Below are 20,002 nucleotides of genomic sequence, written 5' to 3' on the forward strand. Positions count from 1 at the left end.
ATTTTATGTCTCAAAAGGGCCTGAACTGACGGGGCACTACAGCTCATCCAATGTCTTCACTCTTTCAATCTGTTTTTAGTAGGCTCTTATTTCCTCCAGGAATGCCCCAATACGAAGGTGAGGAAATCTTGGGCAGTATTGGCATTTTCTGAATGAGAGGGCTGGAGCAAAGCAGTGCCAGAAGTGAATTCTACAGTGTTCATTATTGAGATGTGGATCTTTTTTTCCCAGGATGTGTATAGAGAAAGGCATTTAGTATGGCTGGTACACAACTATATGGTTTATGCTATTCACAATGTAAGATACAACAAAGCATGACCATTCCAGAGAGGACCACCGAGGATGTCTGGGAAAATTATTATGTTATAATATTGTCACTTAATGAAAAGATGAGGAATCCATGTTGGCAGAAACACCATCGAGTTAAATTAAGACATTTGCACATTATATTTTATTTCTCTTGACTCCCAGTTACAGTGGCTTGTGATGGTATTCACCCCCCCTTGGCATTTTTCATATTTTGTTGCCTTACAACCTGGAATTAAAATAGATTTTTGGGGGGGGGGGGGGGGGTTGTATAATTTGATTTACACAACATGCCTACACTTTACACTTTGAAGATGCAAAATATTTTTTATTGTGAAACAAACAAGAAATAAGACAAAAAAACAGAAAACTTGAGCGTGCATAACTATTCACCCCCCCCCCCCCCCCCCCCCTACTTTGTAGAGCCACCTTTTGCAGCAATTACAGTTGCAAGTCTCTTGGGGGTATGTCTCTATAAGCTTGGCACATCTAGCCACTGGGATTTTTGTCCATTCTTCAAGGCAAAACTGCTCCAGCTCCTTCAAGTTGGATGGGTTCCGCTGGTGTCATTGTCCTGCTGGAAGGTGAACCTCCGTCCCAGTCCAGGTTTCCCTCAAGAATTTCCCTGTATTTAGCGCCATCCATCATTCCTTCAATTCTGACCAGTTTCCCAGTCCCTGCCGATGAAAAACATCCCCACAGCATGATGCTGCCACCACCATGCTTCACTGAGGGGATCGTGTTCTCGGGGTGATGAGAGGTGTTGGGTTTGCACCAGACATAGCGTTTTCCCTGATGGCCAAAAATCTCAATTTTAGTCTCATCTGACCAGAGTACCTTCTTCCATATGTTTGGGGAGTCTCCCACATGCCTTTTGGCGAACACCAAACGTGTTGGCTTATTTTTTTATTGAAGCAATGGCTTATTTCTGGCCACTCTTCTGTAAAGCCCAGCTCTGTGGAGTATACGGCTTAAAGTGGTCCTATGGGCAGATACGCCAATCTCCGCTGTGGAGCTTTGCAGCTCCTTCAGGGTTATCTTTGGTTTCTTTGTTGCCTCTCTGATTAATGCCCTCCTTGCCTGGCCCGTGGGTTTTGGTGGGCGGCCCTCTCTTGGCAGGTTTGTTGTTGTGCCATATTCTTTCAATTTTTTTATAATGGATTTAATGGTGCTCTGTGGGATGTTCAAAGTTTCTGATATTTTTTTATAACCCAACCCTGATCTGTACTTCTCCACAACTTTGTCCCTGTCCTATTTGGAGAGCTCCTTGGTCTTCATGGTGCCGCTTGCTTGGTGGTGCCCCTTGCTTAGTGGTGTTGCAGACTCTGGGGCCTTTCAGAACAGGTGTATATATATATTGAGATCATGTGACAGATCATGTGACACTTAGATTGCACACAGGTGGACTTTATTTAACTAATTATGTGACTTCTGAAGGTAATTGGTTGCACCAGATCTTATTTAGGGGCTTCATAGCAAAGGGGGTAACAAGTTATTTTTTTCATTTCACTTCACCAATTCTGACTATTTTGTGTATGTCCATTACATTAAATCAATTTAAATTACAGGTTGTAATGCAACAAAATAGGAAAAACGTCAAGGGGGATGAATCCTTTTGCAAGGCACCGTAGCACATTTGGTTCCTTGGAAGTTGTGGGAATGTATGTTTTTGGTTTCACATTGGTTGTGGGAATGAAACACATTTGTTTCCTGACCGGTAAAACGGAACATTTTGCCTGTTCTGGGAATGTTTATTTTTAGGTTGTAGGGAGGTTCTGATAATGTTTTACTCTGGTTCCTTTAAGGTTTTCCTGGGAGGTTATATTAACGCGCTGAGAATGGAAATTATAGCTTATTTTGAGTTTTTTTTTATAACTTCCTTAAAACTTTCACTGAATGTTTCAATAAGACTTTTAATAACACTGCTAGCTTAGTTTGGGTTAATGTTTTCTTCACGTTCTGAGAACGGAATGTATTTTTTAAACATTCTTAGAACCTTCTCTGAACGTTACTACAGGTTTCTTGTGTATTTTATGGAAAGATTTCTTTACGTTCTCGGGAACAATTTGAGAGCGCGACTTTAAATAGAACCATGAGGAAACATGCAAAAAAATGTTATGCTGAAGTACTGAAATTCCCACAAAAGATCTTCATGTTCTCTGAACTATTTGGAACATTCCCAATGTCAAACAGGTTGGAGAACGTTCCTAGAACATTGCCAAACATTTGATTTAAATGTAACCACTTTTAGGAAACATTCTGTTAAAGCAATGAAATACCCGGAAATAACGTTTTTTTTTTGTCAAGTTCATCAAATGTGCTGAGAATGTTCCAAAGCCAAGCAACTATCCTGCACCATTCCCAGAAAGTTGTGGGAAGCTTATAAGCAAAATAACCACAGGACAACCACGCTCTCACCGAGCTCTAAGAAACGTATGGTTCTCAGAACATTACGTGCTAGCTGGGGGCTGTCTATATTTAATTTATCTTGAGATTTGTCTATTTGTCTAAACTTTAGGCTGAGGAAGAGCACAACTTTCTGTCCCTCATGGTGATAATGAAAAGAGTTAGACTGAGGAAGAGCACAACCCTTCTGTCCCTCGTGGTGATGATGAGAAAGTGTTGATGGTATTATTTAAACGTGGTTGCAGGAATTTATTTAAGAGGCTTAACCGACACCTGAGCACCCTACACACCACCTGTTTACTACATAAATAAGAAAAGCAATTTATAGAACAGAGAGAGAAGGGGAGAGAGAAAGGAGAGGGGGAAAGGAGAGGAGGAAAGGAGAGGGGAAGGAGAGGAGGAAAGGAGAGGGAGAAAGGAGAGGAGGAAAGGAGAGGAGGAAAGGAGAGGAGGAAAGGAGAGGGGGAAAGGAGAGGAGGAAAGGAGAGGAGGAAAGGAGAGGAGGAAAGGAGAGGGGGAAAGGAGAGGGGGAAAGGAGAGGGAGAAAGGAGAGGAGGAAAGGAGGAAAGGAGAGGGAGAAAGGAGAGGAGGAAAGGAGAGGAGGAAAGGAGAGGAGGAAAGGAGAGGAGGAAAGGAGAGGAGGAAAGGAGAGGGGGAAAGGAGAGGGGGAAAGGAGAGGAGGAAAGGAGAGGGGGAAAGGAGAGGGAGAAAGGAGAGGAGGAAAGGAGAGGGGGAAAGGAGAGGGGGAAAGGAGAGGAGGAAAGGAGAGGAGGAAAGGAGAGGAGGAAAGGAGAGGAGGAAAGGAGAGGAGGAAAGGAGAGGAGAGGGGGACCAAGGGGTAGTTGCATGGGCAGAATTACACAAATTCATAACGACTGGAATGTCTCAGCTCATAAAAATGGTTTTATGGCCGACGCTCTCAACAGAGAGAGGAGTGAAGAGAGACAGAGAGAGAGAGAATTAATATTGTAAAGCTCTTAGCAGAGGGAAGACAAAGTGAGGGAAGAAAATTACAATTGTCTTATTACAGAGAATAAGAAAATGGTGAAAGAGAGAGAGAGAGAGAGGGGAGAGAGAGAGAGAGAGAGAGAGCTGAGAGAGAGAGAGATGAGAGAGAGAGAGAGAGAGAGAGAGAGAGAGAGAGAGCTGAGAGAGAGAGAGAGCTGAGAGAGAGAGAGAGAGAGCTGAAGAGAGAGAGAGAGAGAGAAGAGAGAGAGAGAGAGAGAGAGAGAGAGAGAGAGAGAGAGAGAGAGAGAGAGAGAGAGAGAGAGAGAGAGAGAGAGAGGAGAGAGAGAGAGAAGAAACAGATGAAAGAAAGGATGTAACCTCAGCTTGTGAGGACCAAGTAATGCTCAAGCAAACTGGGCACAACCTTACTTTTCTGGAAATAGATCACAAAAATAAATGTCCTGCCATAACGAGATAAAGTCTCATTATGATTTTCCCATAATGGGTAATAATTTATACTGACTGTATCAGATCCTGCATGCACCTGCAGCTTCAGGTTCATAAGAGTTCAACTGACATGCTAATTGTGGCAAAGTTAGGAATGAATGAATGGTCTACATTTTAGTTCATAAACAAAGTGTGCCATTGTGATTGAAAACACAATGAGGATCTGCTGTCAGCACCTTAACTAATGATTTCCCCATTAGGGTTTTTTAAGTCCTAGTGCTGACGAATAACTGCAGTTGACTTACTGTAACACTAGTGGCGGGGCTCGTTACTATACTCATTTTATAGACATTTTGTAAAAGCCAGGATTGCCAGTTAACACTGCCGTAGGGATAATCTAACACAACAGGTTAGGCTACTGTTAGGTCTCAATGCCACTTTCCTAGCCTGTCACTTCCCCATTGATTTATCAATCCTCCCAATCACTGTCCCTCTACACAGCCTGGTCTCATAGACTAGACGTAACGTAGTACACGTAAATCCGGGGGACACTCAAATTAGTACGATACGTTACGTTTGGTTTGGTTACATAAGACAGAAGGTTACTTACGGCAAAAACAAAAGTGAGGAAGATGGGTAGAGGTGTATAACGCGAACGTGTAGCAACCCAAAGGTTGTGTGTTCAAATCTCATCACAGACAACTTTAGCATTTTAGCTAATTATCAACTTTGCGACTACTTACTACTTTTTAGCTACGTTGCAAGTACTTAGCACGTTTAACCTTTCCCCTAACTGTAACCTTAACCCTTTAAGCTAAGTCCTAACCCTAACCTTAACCCTAAACCTAACCCTAAACCCTAGGCCCTAGCCTAGCTAACGCTAGCGCCCTAGCTAGCGTTAACGTTAGCCACCTAGCTAACGTGAGCCACAACAAATTGGAATTCGTAACATATCACATCATACGAAATGGATGATGGACATCCACTAATTAATACATAACATACGAAATGTATCATATCATACTAATTGGAGTGTCCCGGATTTAGTTTAGTATGTTACGTCTACCCCTGAGTCCAGGTTGCAGCGCTCTACAGCATAAGGCCTCATTGTGTCCATATTGACCAGGACTTCCAACCTCCCCACTAGACTATCCAGTTGCAGGCAGTTATTAAACACTCATGACAGGCTTCTCATGCATCCACATCTCCTTCCATGATGCTCGTGTGTGATGGGGTTGGTTCTTGTAAAGGTCGAGGAGTGTGTGTGTAACAGGAATCAATGAATCACACCTCCTACCGAGTAACGAATCCTTTTCCCGTTCCCCCCCATCACAAACACACCTCCCTCCGATCCACTTTTCCCCCGTTCCTCCCATCCGATCTCATTTGTCCATCCTGGATAACAGGTAAACGTCTAAACGGTCCGCCCTTTTATAAAGATATGGTCTTCAAGCAGCAGGACTGACTGAACTCTTCTACAGTGAGGGGAAAAAAGTATTTGATCCCCTGCTGATTTTGTACGTTTGCCCACTGACAAAGACATGATCAGTATATAATTTGAATGGTAGGTTTATTTGAACAGTGAGAGACAGAATAACAACAAAAAAATCCAGAAAAACGAATGTCAAAAACTGTTATAAATTGATTTGCATTTTACTGAGGGAAATAAGTATTTGACCCCCTGCTGATTTTGTACGTTTGCCCACTGACAAAGAAATGATCAGTCTATAATTTGAATGGTAGGTTTATTTGAACAGTGAGAGACAGAATAACAACAAAAAAATCCAGAAAAACAAATGTCAAAACTGTTATAAATTGATTTGCATTTTAATGAGGGAAATAAGTATTTGACCCCCTCTCAATCAGAAAGATTTCTGGCTCCCATGTGTATTTTATACAGGTAATGAGCTGAGATTAGGAGCACACTCTTAAAGGGAGTGATCCTAATCTCAGTTTGTTACCTGTATAAAAGACACCTGTCCACAGAAGCAATCAATCAATCAAATTCCAAACTCTCCACCATGGCCAAGACCAAAGAGCTCTCCAAGGATGTCAGGGACAAGATTGTAGACCTACACAAGGCTGAAATGGGCTACAAGACCATCGCCAAGCAGCTTGGTGAGAAGGTGACAACAGTTGGTGCGATTATTCGCAAATGGAAGAAACACAAAATAACTGTCAATCTCCCTCGGCCTGGGGCTCCATGCAAGATCTCACCTCGTGGAGTTGCAATGATCATGAGAACGGTGAGGAATCAGCCCAGAACTACACGGGATGATCTAGTCAATGATCTCAAGGCAGCTGGGACCATAGTCACCAAGAAAACAATTGGTAACACACTACGCCGTGAAGGACTGAAATCCTGCAGCGCCCGCAAGGTCCACCTGCTCAAGAAAGCACATATACAGGCCCGTCTGAAGTTTGCCAATGAACATCTGAATGATTCAGAGGAGAACTGGGTGAAAGTGTTGTGGTCAGATGAGACCAAAATCGAACTCTTTGGCATCAACTCGCCATGTTTGGAGGAGGAATGCTGCCTATGACCCCAAGAACACCATCCCCACCGTCAAACATGGAGGTGGAAACATTATGCTTTGGGGGTGTTTTTCTGCTAAGGGGACAGGACAACTTCACTGCATCAAAGGGACAATGGACGGGGCCATGTACCGTCAAATCTTGGGTGAGAACCTCCTTCCCTCAGCCAGGGCATTGAAAATGGGTCGTGGATGGGTATTCCAGCATGACAATGACCCAAAACACACAGCCAAGGCAACAAAGGAGTGGCTCAAGAAGAGGCACATTAAGGTCCTGGAGTGGCCTAGCCAGTCTCCAGACCTTAATCCCATAAAAAAATCTGTGGAGGGAGCTGAAGGTTCGAGTTGCCAAACGTCAGGCTCGAAACCTTAATGACTTGGAGATGATCTGCAAAGAGGAGTGGAACAAAATCCCTCCTGAGATGTGTACAAACCAGGTGGCCAACTACAAGAAACGTCTGACCTCTGTGATTGCCAACAAGGGTTTTGCCACCAAGTACTAAGTCAGAGGGGGTCAAATACTTATTTCCCTCATTAAAATGCAAATCAATTTATAACATTTTTACATGCATTTTTCTGGGGATCAAATACTTTTCTTTGTGTCTACCGCCAGGGAGGGGACACAAACTTTTAGAATCCCTCGTTCTGTCAAACAACTACTAGTCATCTTTTGTGCCTGTACTTCCATGTCGGTTCCCCTGTATGCTACAGGCAAGATCCAGAGCAAACTGAATCCACAAACTGGTGGTTTGAAGTTCAGGATAGCTTGTTTTCTAGGTCATGAGTAAGGTAGCTAGCTATCTCCTTTTCCCATCTAACATATGAGAACACTTCGGGATAAGGATCATCAACTCCAGGATTTTCCCAGGGGTCTGTCTGATCACATGCTGAATAAAAAACGCATTGAGGGTTGGCTGGACGTACAGTACCAGTCAAAAGTTTGGACACACCTACTCATTCAAGGGTTTTTCTTTATTTTGACAATTGTCTACATTGTAGAATAATAGTGAAGACATCAAAACTATGAAATAACACATATGGAATCATGTAGTAACCAAAAAAGTGTTAAACAAATCAAAATATATTTTAGATTTTAGATTCTTCAAAGTAGCCACCCGTTGCCTTGATGACAGCTTTGCACACTCTTGGCATTCTCTCAACCAGCTTCATGAGGTAGTCACCTGGAATGCATTTCAGTTGATAGGTATGCCTTCTTAAAAGTTAATTTGTGGAATTTCTTTCCTTCTTAATGCGTCTGAGCCAATCACTTGTGGTGTGACAAGGTAGGGGTGGTATACAGAAGACAGCCCTATTTGATAAAATCCATATTATGGCAAGGACAGCTCAAATAAGCAAAGAGAAATGACAGTCCATCATTAATTTAAGACATGAAGGTCAGTCAATCTGGAAAATTTCAAGAACAAAAACCATCAAGTGCTATGATGAAACTGGCTCTCATGAGGACCACCACAGGTAAGGAAGACCCAGAGTTACCTCTGCTACAGAGGATAAGTCCATTAGAGTTACCAGCCTCAGAAATTGCAGCCCAAATAAATGCTTCACATAGTTCAAGTAACAGACACATCTCAACATCAACTGTTCAGAGGAGACTGCGTGAATCAGGCCTTCATTACATTACATTTTCATGGTCGAATTGCTGCAAAGAAACCACTACTAAAGGACACCAATAAGAAGAAGAGACTTGCTTGGGCCAAGAAACACGAGCAATGGACATTAGACCGGTGGAAATGTGTCCTTTGGTCTGGAGTCCAAATTGAAGATTTTTGGTTCCAACCGCCGTGTCTTTGTGAGACGCAGAGTAGGTGAACGGATGATCTCTGCATGTGTAGTTTCCACCGTGAAGCACGGAGGAGGAGGTGTGATGGTGCTTTGCTGGTGACACTGTCAGTGATTTATTTAGAATTCAACGCACACTTAACCAGCATGGCTACCACAGCATTCTGCAGCGATACGCCATCCCACCTAGTTTGCGCTTAGTGGGACTATGATTTGTTTTTCAACAGGACAATGACCCAACACACCTCCAGGCTGTGTAAGGGCTATTTGACCAAGAAGGAGAGTGATGGAGTGCTGCATCAGATGACCTGGCCTCCACAATCACCCGACCTCAACCCAATTGATATGGCTGGGATGAGTTGGACCGCAGAGTGAAGGAAAAGCAGCCAACAAGTGCTCAGCATATGTGGGAACTCCTTCAAGACTGTTGGAAAAGCAGTCCAGGTGAAGCTGGTTGAGAGAATGCCAGGAGTGTGCAAAGCTGTCAACAAGGCAAAGGGTGGCTATTTGAAGAATCTCAAATATAAAATATATTTTGATTTGTTTAACACTTTTTTGGTTACTACATGATTCCATATGTGTTATTTCATAGTTTTGATGTCTTCACTATTATTCTACAATGTAGACAATTGTCAAAATAAAGAAAAACCCTTGAATGAGTAGGCGTCCAAACTTTTGACTGGTACTGTATGTGCGACATATCAAAGTGTAATGTTACAACATTACCTCTGTAAGGCCATAGTTTTATCGCACCTGGACTACTGTCCAGTCATATGGTAAGTGCCACAACGAGGGACATAGGCAAATTACCATTGGCCTAGAACAGAGCAGCACGGCTGTGTCCCGCCCTGACGTATGGAACTCTTGTTTGTGGAGTCAGGGTGTGTGAATCTATGTGATGTTTTCTATGTTTAAGGATCTAGAGTTGTGTTTCTATGTTTGGCCGGGTGTGATTCCCAATCAGAGACAGCTGTCGCTCGATGTCTCTGATTGGGGATCGTACTTAGGTAGCCCGGTTGCCTACTATGTTTGTGGGATCTGGTTCCTGTGTTGGGCTTGTATTGTATATAGCCTTGGACTTCACGTTACGTTGGTTTGTTGTTTTTGTTGTTGTGTTTATTATTTAATAAACATGTTCGCATACCACGCTGCACCTTGGTCTGACCCGTCTCTCAACGTTCGTGACAGGCTGGCCCTTAAAAGTACACGGGAGAGCTAACATGAATGATATGCATGTCAATCTCTCATGGCTCAAAGTAGAGGAGAGATTGACTTCATCACTACTTGTTTTTGTGAGAAGTATTGACATGCTGAATGCATCGAGCTGTCTGTTTAAACAACTAGCACACAGCTCAGACACCCATGCATACCCCACAAGACATGCAACCAGAGGTCTCTTCACAATCCCCAAGTCCAGAACAGACTATGGGAGGCGCACAGTACTATATAGAGCCATGACTACATGGAACTCTATTCCACATCAGGTAACTGATGCAAGCAGTAGAATCACATTTTAAAAATAGATACAATCTTATGGAACTGCACGGACTGTGAAGAGACTCACACACACACACACGGGCACAGACACACACATACACACATACACACACATGCTAACACACACTCTACACACACGTACATAAGTTTTTTGTATTGTAGATATGTTATGGTAGAGTAGTGTGTAATAATGTGTTGTGTTTTAGATATGTAGTGGTAGAGTAGTGGTGTAATAATGTGTTGTATTGTAGATATGGTAGAGTAGTGGTGTAATAATGTGTTGTAATGTTTTTATTGTATGTAACTGCCTTATTATTGCTGGACCCCAGGAAGATTAGCTGCTGCCTTGGCAATGGGGATCCATAATAAACCCCAGGAAGAGTAGCTGCTGCCTTGGCAATGGGGATCCATAATAAACCCCAGGAAGAGTAGCTGCTGCCTTGGCAATGGGGATCCATAATAAACCCCAGGAAGAGTAGCTGGGGGGATCCATAATAAACCCCAGGCAATGGGGATCCATAATAAACCCCAGGAAGAGTAGCTGGGGGGATCCATAATAAACCCCAGGCAATGGGGATCCATAATAAACCCCAGGAAGAGTAGCTGCTGCCTTGGCAATGGGGATCCATAATAAATACAAAATACAAGTCAACATAGAAGTGAGATAAGCTAGGTTTAGTATCTATGCAGTATTTGGCAACAAGACTCTTAATATTCTCATCAGGATGACTCTCATAAATCTTTGGTTTCATTTCATAATAAAAGCCACTTAACCCTCATACGGTATTACCTGGATCAGGTATCATTCATCTGGCCTATGTACTGTCTATTACCTGGATCAGAGACATGCTGCCCTACGTTACCATTACTGAGAGACATGGTGCCCTACACTACCATTACTGAGAGACATGCTGCCCTACGCTACCATTACTGAGAGACATGGTTCCCTACGCTACCATTACTGAGAGACATGCTGCCCTACGTTACCATTACTGAGAGACATGGTGCCCTACGCTACCATTACTGAGAGACATGCTGCCCTACGCTACCATTACTGAGAGACATGCTGCCCTACGCTACCATTACTGAGAGACATGCTGCCCTACGCTACCATTACTGAGAGACATGCTGCCCTACGCTACCATTACTGAGAGACATGGTGCCCTACGTTACCATTACTGAGAGACATGCTGCCCTACGCTACCATTACTGAGAGACATGCTGCTCTACACTACCATTACTGAGAGACATGGTGCCCTACGTTACCATTACTGAGAGACATGCTGCCCTACGCTACCATTACTGAGAGACATGCTGCTCTACGCTACCATTACTGAGAGACATACTGCCCTACGTTACCATTACTGAGAGACATGCTGCCCTACGTTACCATTACTGAGAGACATGCTGCCCTACGCTACCATTACTGAGAGACATGCTGCTCTACGTTACCATTACTGAGAGACATGGTGCCCTACGCTACCATTACTGAGAGACATGCTGCCCTACGCTACCATTACTGAGAGACATGGTGCCCTACGCTACCATTACTGAGAGACATGCTGCCCTACGCTACCATTACTGAGAGACATGCTGCCCTACGTTACCATTACTGAGAGACATGCTGCCCTACGCTACCATTACTGAGAGACATGCTGCCCTACACTACCATTACTGAGAGACATGCTGCCCTACGTTACCATTACTGAGAGACATGCTGCCCTACGTTACCATTACTGAGAGACATGCTGCCCTACGCTACCATTACTGAGAGACATGGTGCCCTACGTTACCATTACTGAGAGACATGGTGCCCTACGCTACCATTACTGAGAGACATGCTGCCCTACGCTACCATTACTGAGAGACATGCTGCCCTACGTTACCATTACTGAGAGACATGCTGCCCTACGTTACCATTACTGAGAGACATGCTGCCCTACGCTACCATTACTGAGAGACATGCTGCCCTACGTTACCATTACTGAGAGACATGGTGCCCTACGCTACCATTACTGAGAGACATGCTGCCCTACGTTACCATTACTGAGAGACATACTGCCCTACGTTACCATTACTGAGAGACATGCTGCCCTACGCTACCATTACTGAGAGACATGGTGCCCTACGCTACCATTACTGAGAGACATGCTGCCCTACGCTACCATTACTGAGAGACATGCTGCCCTACGCTACCATTACTGAGAGACATGCTGCCCTACGTTACCATTACTGAGAGCCATGGTGCCCTACGCTACCATTACTGAGAGACATGCTGCCCTACGTTACCATTACTGAGAGACATGCTGCTCTACACTACCATTACTGAGAGACATGCTGCCCTATGTTACCATTACTGAGAGACATGCTGCCCTACACTACCATTACTGAGAGACATGCTGCCCTACGTTACCATTACTGAGAGACATGGTGCCCTACGCTACCATTACTGAGAGACATGCTGCCCTACGCTACCATTACTGAGAGACATGGTGCCCTACGCTACCATTACTGAGAGACATGCTGCCCTACGCTACCATTACTGAGAGACATGCTGCCCTACACTACCATTACTGAGAGACATGCTGCCCTACACTACCATTACTGAGAGACATGCTGCCCTACGCTACCATTACTGAGAGACATGCTGCCCTACACTACCATTACTGAGAGACATTTCCATAAATGCTTAGCTAGCTGACGGAGATGCTGACCTTAGACTCACAGACAAACAGACTCACAGAGACACAGTCACAGATCACTGTCACCTGAACCTGTGGTCATTGGTTTCACCAGGCCCACACACTGACACCTGAACCTGTGGTCATTGGTTTCACCAGGCCCACACACTGACACCTGAACCTGTGGTCATTGGTTTCACCAGGCCCACACACTGACACCTGAACCTGTGGTCATTGGTTTCACCAGGCCCACACACCGACACCTGAACCTGTGGTCATTGGTTTCACCAGGCCCACACACCGACACCTGAACCTGTGGTCATTGGTTTCACCAGGCCCACACACTGACACCTGAACCTGTGGTCATTGGTTTCATCAGGCCCACACACTGACACCTGAACCTGTGGTCATTGGTTTCACCAGGCCCACACACCGACACCTGAACCTGTGGTCATTGGTTTCATCAGGCCCACACACTGACACCTGAACCTGTGGTCATTGGTTTCACCAGGCCCACACACTGACACCTGAACCTGTGGTCATTGGTTTCATCAGGCCCACACACTGACACCTGAACCTGTGTGAATCTCTAAGTTTGACGCAATAAGGTGGAAGCTCCATCACTACACTACTTGTACTTATCCAGACCCTTTACATCAACACACATTGAAGGGTTAGGGCCGAAGTGGAGGTGTAGGGAGCGAATGGGGTCTGACTGCTAGAGTGAACGTTGATATCCAGTGAATGGGGTCTGACTGCTAGAGTAACATTGATATCCAGTGAATGGGGTCTGACTGCTAGAATAACATTGATATCCAGTGAATGGGGTCTGACTGCTAGAATAACATTGATATCCAGTGAATGGGGTCTGACTGCTAGAGTGAACGTTGATATCCAGTGAATCCTAGTGGGTACAGTAAGTATGAGGTGTTTAAAGTACTAGTACTCACCCAGGGGGGCAGACACAGCCAGCTACGCACGGTTCATGAGCTGAACATGTGATGTTGAGGAGGTGGGATTCACAGGTCTGTTCACAGCCCAGTCCCCTACCCAGGCTGAGCCCATCTACAGTCCCCAGACCCTCAGTACAGGCCAGGTACATCTGACCCAGCGGACACTGTTTGTCTGGAGGATGGTACAGGTAGAAGGTATATGTCACTGAGAGCACTTTAGAGACTATAGCGTGGTTCAAGATCATTCTCCTAATGGTAACTTACCACTGGCAGGACTTTGGGAAACTAGCTTGCCATCTTGGCAAAACCTAAAGCAAGAGAGAGAGGTGTGAGAGTTGTAAAGTGGAAATAAGCTAACTTAACATTGTTAACACAACACAACAATAACGTTGTTAACTCAACAAAACAATGTAAATACCGGTAGCATCCCGAATGGAACCCTATTCCCTATATAGTGCACTACTTTTGACCAGAGTCCTATGGGAGCCCTATGGGCCCTGAACAAAGAAGTGCACTATAAAGGGAATCATTTGGGACAAAAATACTGTAAATAATGTTTTAGAGTTCCAGAGAGTATCAGAGAGATTATCAGAGAGAGTATCAGAGAGAGTATCAGAGTATCAGAGAGTATCAGAGAGAGTATCAGAGAGTATCAGAGAGAGTATCAGAGAGAGTATCAGGGAGAGTATCAGAGAGAGTATCAGAGAGTATCAGGGAGAGTATCAGAGAGAGTATCAGAGAGAGTATCAGAGAGAGTATCAGAGAGAGTATCAGAGAGTATCAGAGAGAGTATCAGAGAGAGTATCAGAGAGAGTATCAGAGAGAGTATCAAATAGAGTATCAGAGAGAGTATCAGAGAGTATCAGAGAGTATCAGAGAGAGTATCAGAGAGAATATCAGAGAGAGTATCAGAGAGAATATCAGAGAGAGTATCAGAGAGAGTATCAAAGAGAGTATCAGAGAGAATATCAGAGAGAGTATCAGAGAGAGTATCAGAGAGAGTATCAGAGAGAGTATCAGAGAGAGTATCAGAGAGAGTATCAGAGAGAGTATCAAAGAGATTATCAGAGAGATTATCAGAGAGAGTATCAGAGTATCAGAGAGAGTATCAGAGAGAGTATCAGAGAGAGTATCAGAGAGAGTATCAAAGAGATTATCAGAGAGATTATCAGAGAGAGTATCAGAGAGAGTATCAAAGAGAGTATCAGAGAGAGTATCAGAGAGAGTATCAGAGAGAGTATCAGAGAGAGTATCAGAGAGAGTATCAGAGAGAGTATCAGAGAGAGTATCAGAGAGAGTATCAAAGAGATTATCAGAGAGATTATCAGAGAGAGTATCAGAGTATCAGAGAGAGTATCAGAGAGAGTATCAGAGAGAGTATCAGAGAGAGTATCAAAGAGATTATCAGAGATATTATCAGAGAGAGTATCAGAGAGAGTATCAAAGAGAGTATCAGAGAGAGTATCAGAGAGAGTATCAGAGAGAGTATCAGAGAGAGTATCAGAGAGAGTATCAGAGAGAGTATCAGAGAGAGTATCAGAGAGAGTATCAGAGAGTATCAGAGAGAGTATCAGAGAGAGTATCAGAGAGAGTATCAGAGAGAGTATCAGAGAGAGTATCAGAGAGTAGCAGAGAGAGTATCAGAGAGAGTATCAGAGAGTGAATTTCTTTGTTGCAGAGTTTGTTTATTAGTTTGTTGAAGAGAGATGAAGAGGAGTGTCTTACTGTACACCTGCTGATGTCATGATCACGTCACCTGGAGCGTAGTCCGCCCCCAGGACACTACAGGGACAGGAGCTCCTGTTGGGAGCACACACACGCACCAACGCACACACACACACACACACACACACACACACGCACCAACGCACACACACACACACGCACACACGCACACACGCACCAACGCACACACACATGCCCACACACACACACACAACACACACACACAAAACAGACATGCACACAGATACACACACACACACACACACAAACACACACACAAAACACACAAACACACACGTGAAGACACAGAAACACACTAAAAGGCAGGTGTAACATATAACTGTAACACAAACTTTAAATCGTTCTATGGGAAATAAATACTTGTTTTTTTGTTGAACGACGATACATTGAAGATCTTACCAAAAAAATTGCATCACCTGCATCATCTTGAGTTCAATAATTGATATCCCAAAAATCTCTCCCTTTACCTAAAAATGGCTGCAGAATAAATCGAGTGTCGTGCAGCTAAACCTAGTCTAGCTGAGGCTAAGAGCCTTTGTAACATATAGGCCACGGCAACACATCAGCCTCTGTATTACACATTCTCTCTCACTGGTTATCAGATATCTGTGTCGTCCACAGCTTGAGTGGGAATGAATGGGGGGGTTTCACCGCAAATTCCTTACATGTAACTCTAGCGCCAGGTAAGTAACAGCACAGCGTTACTGTAGGATGTGAAAACACGGGGACATTAAAGGTGGATTAAGCCTCACGTCTTACTGGGTTAAGAGTGTGTTGAAATAAAGAAAAGAAAAAAAAAAGAAGAGCACCAACGCCAAGGTCTGCAGGGTCTGAGATGGAAGAGAGGACTTGACCTTCACTTCAGCTGAAATACCAAATGTCACTTTGTGGAGGATTTGTTTTGTTTGTTTGTGCTCTGCTGTGGTACGTTGCGAAGTTTACAGCTACCATCTGCATTTCCAAGATAACGTGTCCTTTTTTTTTTTAGAACTCTCAAGCATCCTTGACCATGTAATCAAAAGGATAACACTGATTCATGTGTAAATAAAGTGCTGAGTTACAACATTGTTGGCCTTTCCTTTAGTAATTGAATAAGTGTCATTTCTCTTTGTTCCAAACTAAATATAGACTCTGGATTGTAAATCAAAGGTGTGCCACTCGGCCCCGCACCCCCCCAGCGCCTGTCTTACCTGGGCACACAGGTGTGTGTGTGGGTGCTGTAGAAGGTACCGTCGGGACACACACACCCTTCCTCACACTCCTCCCCACAGCGCTGCAGCATGGACAGGGCGGAGCAACGCCGTTGGCACGACGACACACACGTTCCGTACTCCATGGTATCAGGGCACGCCACCGCTACAGGGGGGAAGGGAGACAAATATATTCTGTCAATCAATAAAGCTCTTACTTGTCATTCAATTCAGTTTTCATTCAAAGAAATACTTTCAACAGATCTTCAACTTGTAAACGTTTAATGTCTAACATTTAATTCTGTACCAGTAGGTGTCACCAACCTTGCTTGTATACATTTATAGCATTGACACATTGCATTGCCTTAACCACAGTTCCCATACTAGTATAGAGTACACATGAATCACTAACACAGTCTGAACAATACTGTCCAAACATACAATACTTAAAGTCATGAATCACTAACACAGTCTGAACAATACAGTCCAAACATACAATACTTAAAGTCCCCTTAAAGCATCACACCAACAACCAGCAGATTGGAACTAAAATCCAGAGCCAGATCACGGTACTCACCACAGTCAGGTACGCTGGCTCTGAACTCCATGATGATGGAGTATTTCCTGCATTGTCTAGCATAGTGGGCCAGGGAAGAGCAGAGGCAGGGTTGGCCACACTTACAGGTGTCTGCCTTACACTGTTGGTGAAACGGCACCGGGCTCAGGTACTCATGACATGCTGAGAACAACTCCTGGTTCAGGATGTCACACATCTCAGAGGCGTAGGATGCTATGGGGTGGTGGAGGGGCAGGGGGGGGGTGATGGAGGAGAGGGTGGGGAGGGAGAGAGAGAGAGGGGGGGGAAGGAGAGAGAGAGAGGGGGGGGGGAGAGAGAGAGAGAGAGAGGGGGGGGAGAGAGAGAGAGAGAGAGAGAGAGAGAGAGAGAGAGAGAGAGAGAGAGAGAGAGAGAGAGAGAGAAAGAGAGACAGAGAGAGAGAAAGAGAGAGCATCTCTGTTTAAGTTTGAGTTGTGTTGCAGTGAGGGTTCTAAAACACATAGGGAAAATACTGCTTGAAATGCATTTGATCAAGTCTGCATCTGATCAAGTGTTTTTATTTGATAATGACATAGGAGGACTTATGGTTTAGAAGGACATATACCCGCTTGCTGGTGCGTGTCACATGGGTCAAGCTGGGGAACATTGTGGCTGGGGACACAGGCAGAGGATACCCTCCAGGTGTTGCCAAACAGGTGAGGTGTGCTCTCTATCATACCAGACGGAGACCTGGGGGAGGGGCAGGGGAGGGGAGGGGAGGGGGCGTGTCACAACATCACTGCCTTAGTGTTGTTGTCATCTCAGAAGGAACACACAACAAATGAATGCATGCACACTAGCCGATCTGGTTCTGGTGGCAGAGGTTTTACAATCTGGACTGCAGAGGAGGAAGGGTGTACTCATTCACTTCCCAACACTTCTGTGACTAAGCTACACTACCAGTCAAAAGTTTGGACACACCTACTCATTCAAGGGTTTTTCTTTATTTTTACTCTTTTCTACATTGTAGCGTAGGACCTTGAATGCTGTGTCCAAACTTTTGACTGGTACTGTATATTGATACATTTTGTTGTGTTCAAAACATCCACCATTTCCAGTGCATGGCTGTGAAGATACAGCACATTCCCACCATTGCATTAAACCCTCAAACATGGCCGGCCACATCCATCCATTTCACTGAGGCGTTCATCTGTTAACAGTGAAGGGGGCGATTAGAGAGAGGTAACCTTTCATCAGGCAGAGACTGGTCAGGCTGGTCAGAGGCCATTTGCATTACAGAGAGGAGACGGAGAGGAGAGAGAGAGAGAAAGGAGAGAGAGAGAGGAGAGGAGAAGAGAGCTGAGAGGAGAGGGAGAGCTGTTCCGTACATCTCCCTCCCCCTGCCCCCCCTCTCCCTGCCCTAGCCAGCTGAAATGGGAGTATCCTCTCTCCCAGAGTGCCACAGCGAGGGCCGTGCCAGCCAAAGAGAACCACAGAGAGCCAGAGAGCCACCCGGGGGGGGGCTGGAGGTCAAGGATCAGACAGACACACTTAAAGGAAATCAGAGAGACTGAGGGTGGAGAGACAGAGAGAGACAGAGAGAGAAAGAGGCCGAAAGAGAGTGAGAGAGAGAGCAAGAGAGAGAGAGAGGGAGAGAGAGAGAGAGAGGGGAGAGAGAGAGAGAGAGAGAGAGAGAGAGAGAGAGAGAGAGAGAGAGAGAGAGAGAGAGAGAAAGCAGAGAGAGAGAGAGAGAGAGAGAGAGGACAAGGAAGAAGTATGGGATTGGGGTTTCTGAAAACGAAGTGTCTGTGGTAGTATCTGAAAATGTTACAAGCCGTCAAATCTTCAAGCCTTGTTTCCTCCAATTACTCGCCTCCCTCTCAAAGCTCATTGGAGGAGAGAATCAAAGCTTCCTCCCTCGGACCTCCTCCTCCAATGCGCTTTGAGAGGGAGGTGAGGAATTGATAGGAAACAAGGACGGACGAAGCAAGAATTTGACAGCTGGTAACTTTTTCAGACACTGCCACAGACACACTTACAGGAAGTCGTCCTGGATGTTTCCGTTGAAGGTTCCACAGAGCCCCACCGTGTTGCCCTTCCACAGCTCATCCACCTGCAGGTAGAGGCGGAACTCCCTCCAGCTGTACTGCAGATGCAGACCCGGGGCCGTACGCACCTGCAGGAACATGGACGACAGCTCCTGGATCTGGAACACCTCTGAGCAAAAAACAGGGTTGTGATTAAAAGGGGGATGGGGAGTGGGGGGGGGTTAGTCTAAAGTGTAAAGTCTCTACTGGTCTCAAGAAGTCTCTGCTGGTCTTGAGATGTCTCCACCGGTCTTGAGATGTATCTAATGGTCTTGAGAAGTCTCTACTGGTCTAGAGAAGTCTCTAATGGTCTTGAGAAGTATCTACTGGTCTAAAGAAGTCTCTAGTGGTCTTGATAAGTCTCCATTGGTCTTGCGAAGTCTCTACTGGTCTATAGAAGTATATACTGGCCTAGAGAAGTCTCTAATAGTCTTCAGAACTCTCTACTGATCTTCAGACGTCTCTACTGGTCTTCAGAACTCTCTACTGGTCTTCAGAACTCTCTACTGGTCTTCAGAACTCTCTACTGGTCTTCAGAACTCTCTACTGGCCTAGAGAACTCTCTACTGGTCTTCAGAAGTCTCTACTGGTCTGGAGAAGTCTCTACTGGTCTGGAGAAGACTCTACTGGTCTGGAGAAGTATTTAATGGCCTTGAGGCTCTGATCGAAACATAAGACTATTAAAAACTGTAAAAACATGGAATATAAGGATGATTTATGCTTTTCTCCAATTTGATTGTAATAATGGCAAGTGTTTTGACTGTAAACACTTAATAAATGGATACATCAGACTAACTGAGGTTATGTGATTCCTGAACCTTTCCACATACTTCTACACAAAGCACACATAAAACAGTTTACTGCTACCATCAGAA

At 44.7% G+C, this 20,002-nt stretch overlaps 1 protein-coding gene across 1 annotated transcript in view; it reads right to left on the minus strand.

The window, feature by feature from the left end:
• Window positions 1-19,955, minus strand: part of LOC311126842 (otogelin-like) — a gene marked incomplete at both ends in the record, with an annotated part of 84,055 nt that extends 64,100 nt beyond the window's left edge. Inside the window, 7 exons of the mRNA XM_084200821.1 lie at window positions 13,567-13,741; window positions 15,302-15,369; window positions 16,506-16,671; window positions 17,083-17,295; window positions 17,666-17,790; window positions 19,080-19,257; window positions 19,946-19,955. Of these exons, the coding sequence (XP_084056947.1) occupies window positions 13,567-13,741; window positions 15,302-15,369; window positions 16,506-16,671; window positions 17,083-17,295; window positions 17,666-17,790; window positions 19,080-19,257; window positions 19,946-19,955 (935 nt within the window). The remainder of the gene's footprint in view (window positions 1-13,566; window positions 13,742-15,301; window positions 15,370-16,505; window positions 16,672-17,082; window positions 17,296-17,665; window positions 17,791-19,079; window positions 19,258-19,945) is intronic.
• Between the last annotated feature and the right edge of the window lie 47 nt (window positions 19,956-20,002).

This window comes from Coregonus lavaretus (genome assembly GCF_964263955.1).
Source record: "Coregonus lavaretus genome assembly, contig: HAP1_SCAFFOLD_376, whole genome shotgun sequence".
In the NCBI taxonomy this organism is placed as follows: Eukaryota; Metazoa; Chordata; class Actinopteri; order Salmoniformes; family Salmonidae; genus Coregonus; species Coregonus lavaretus.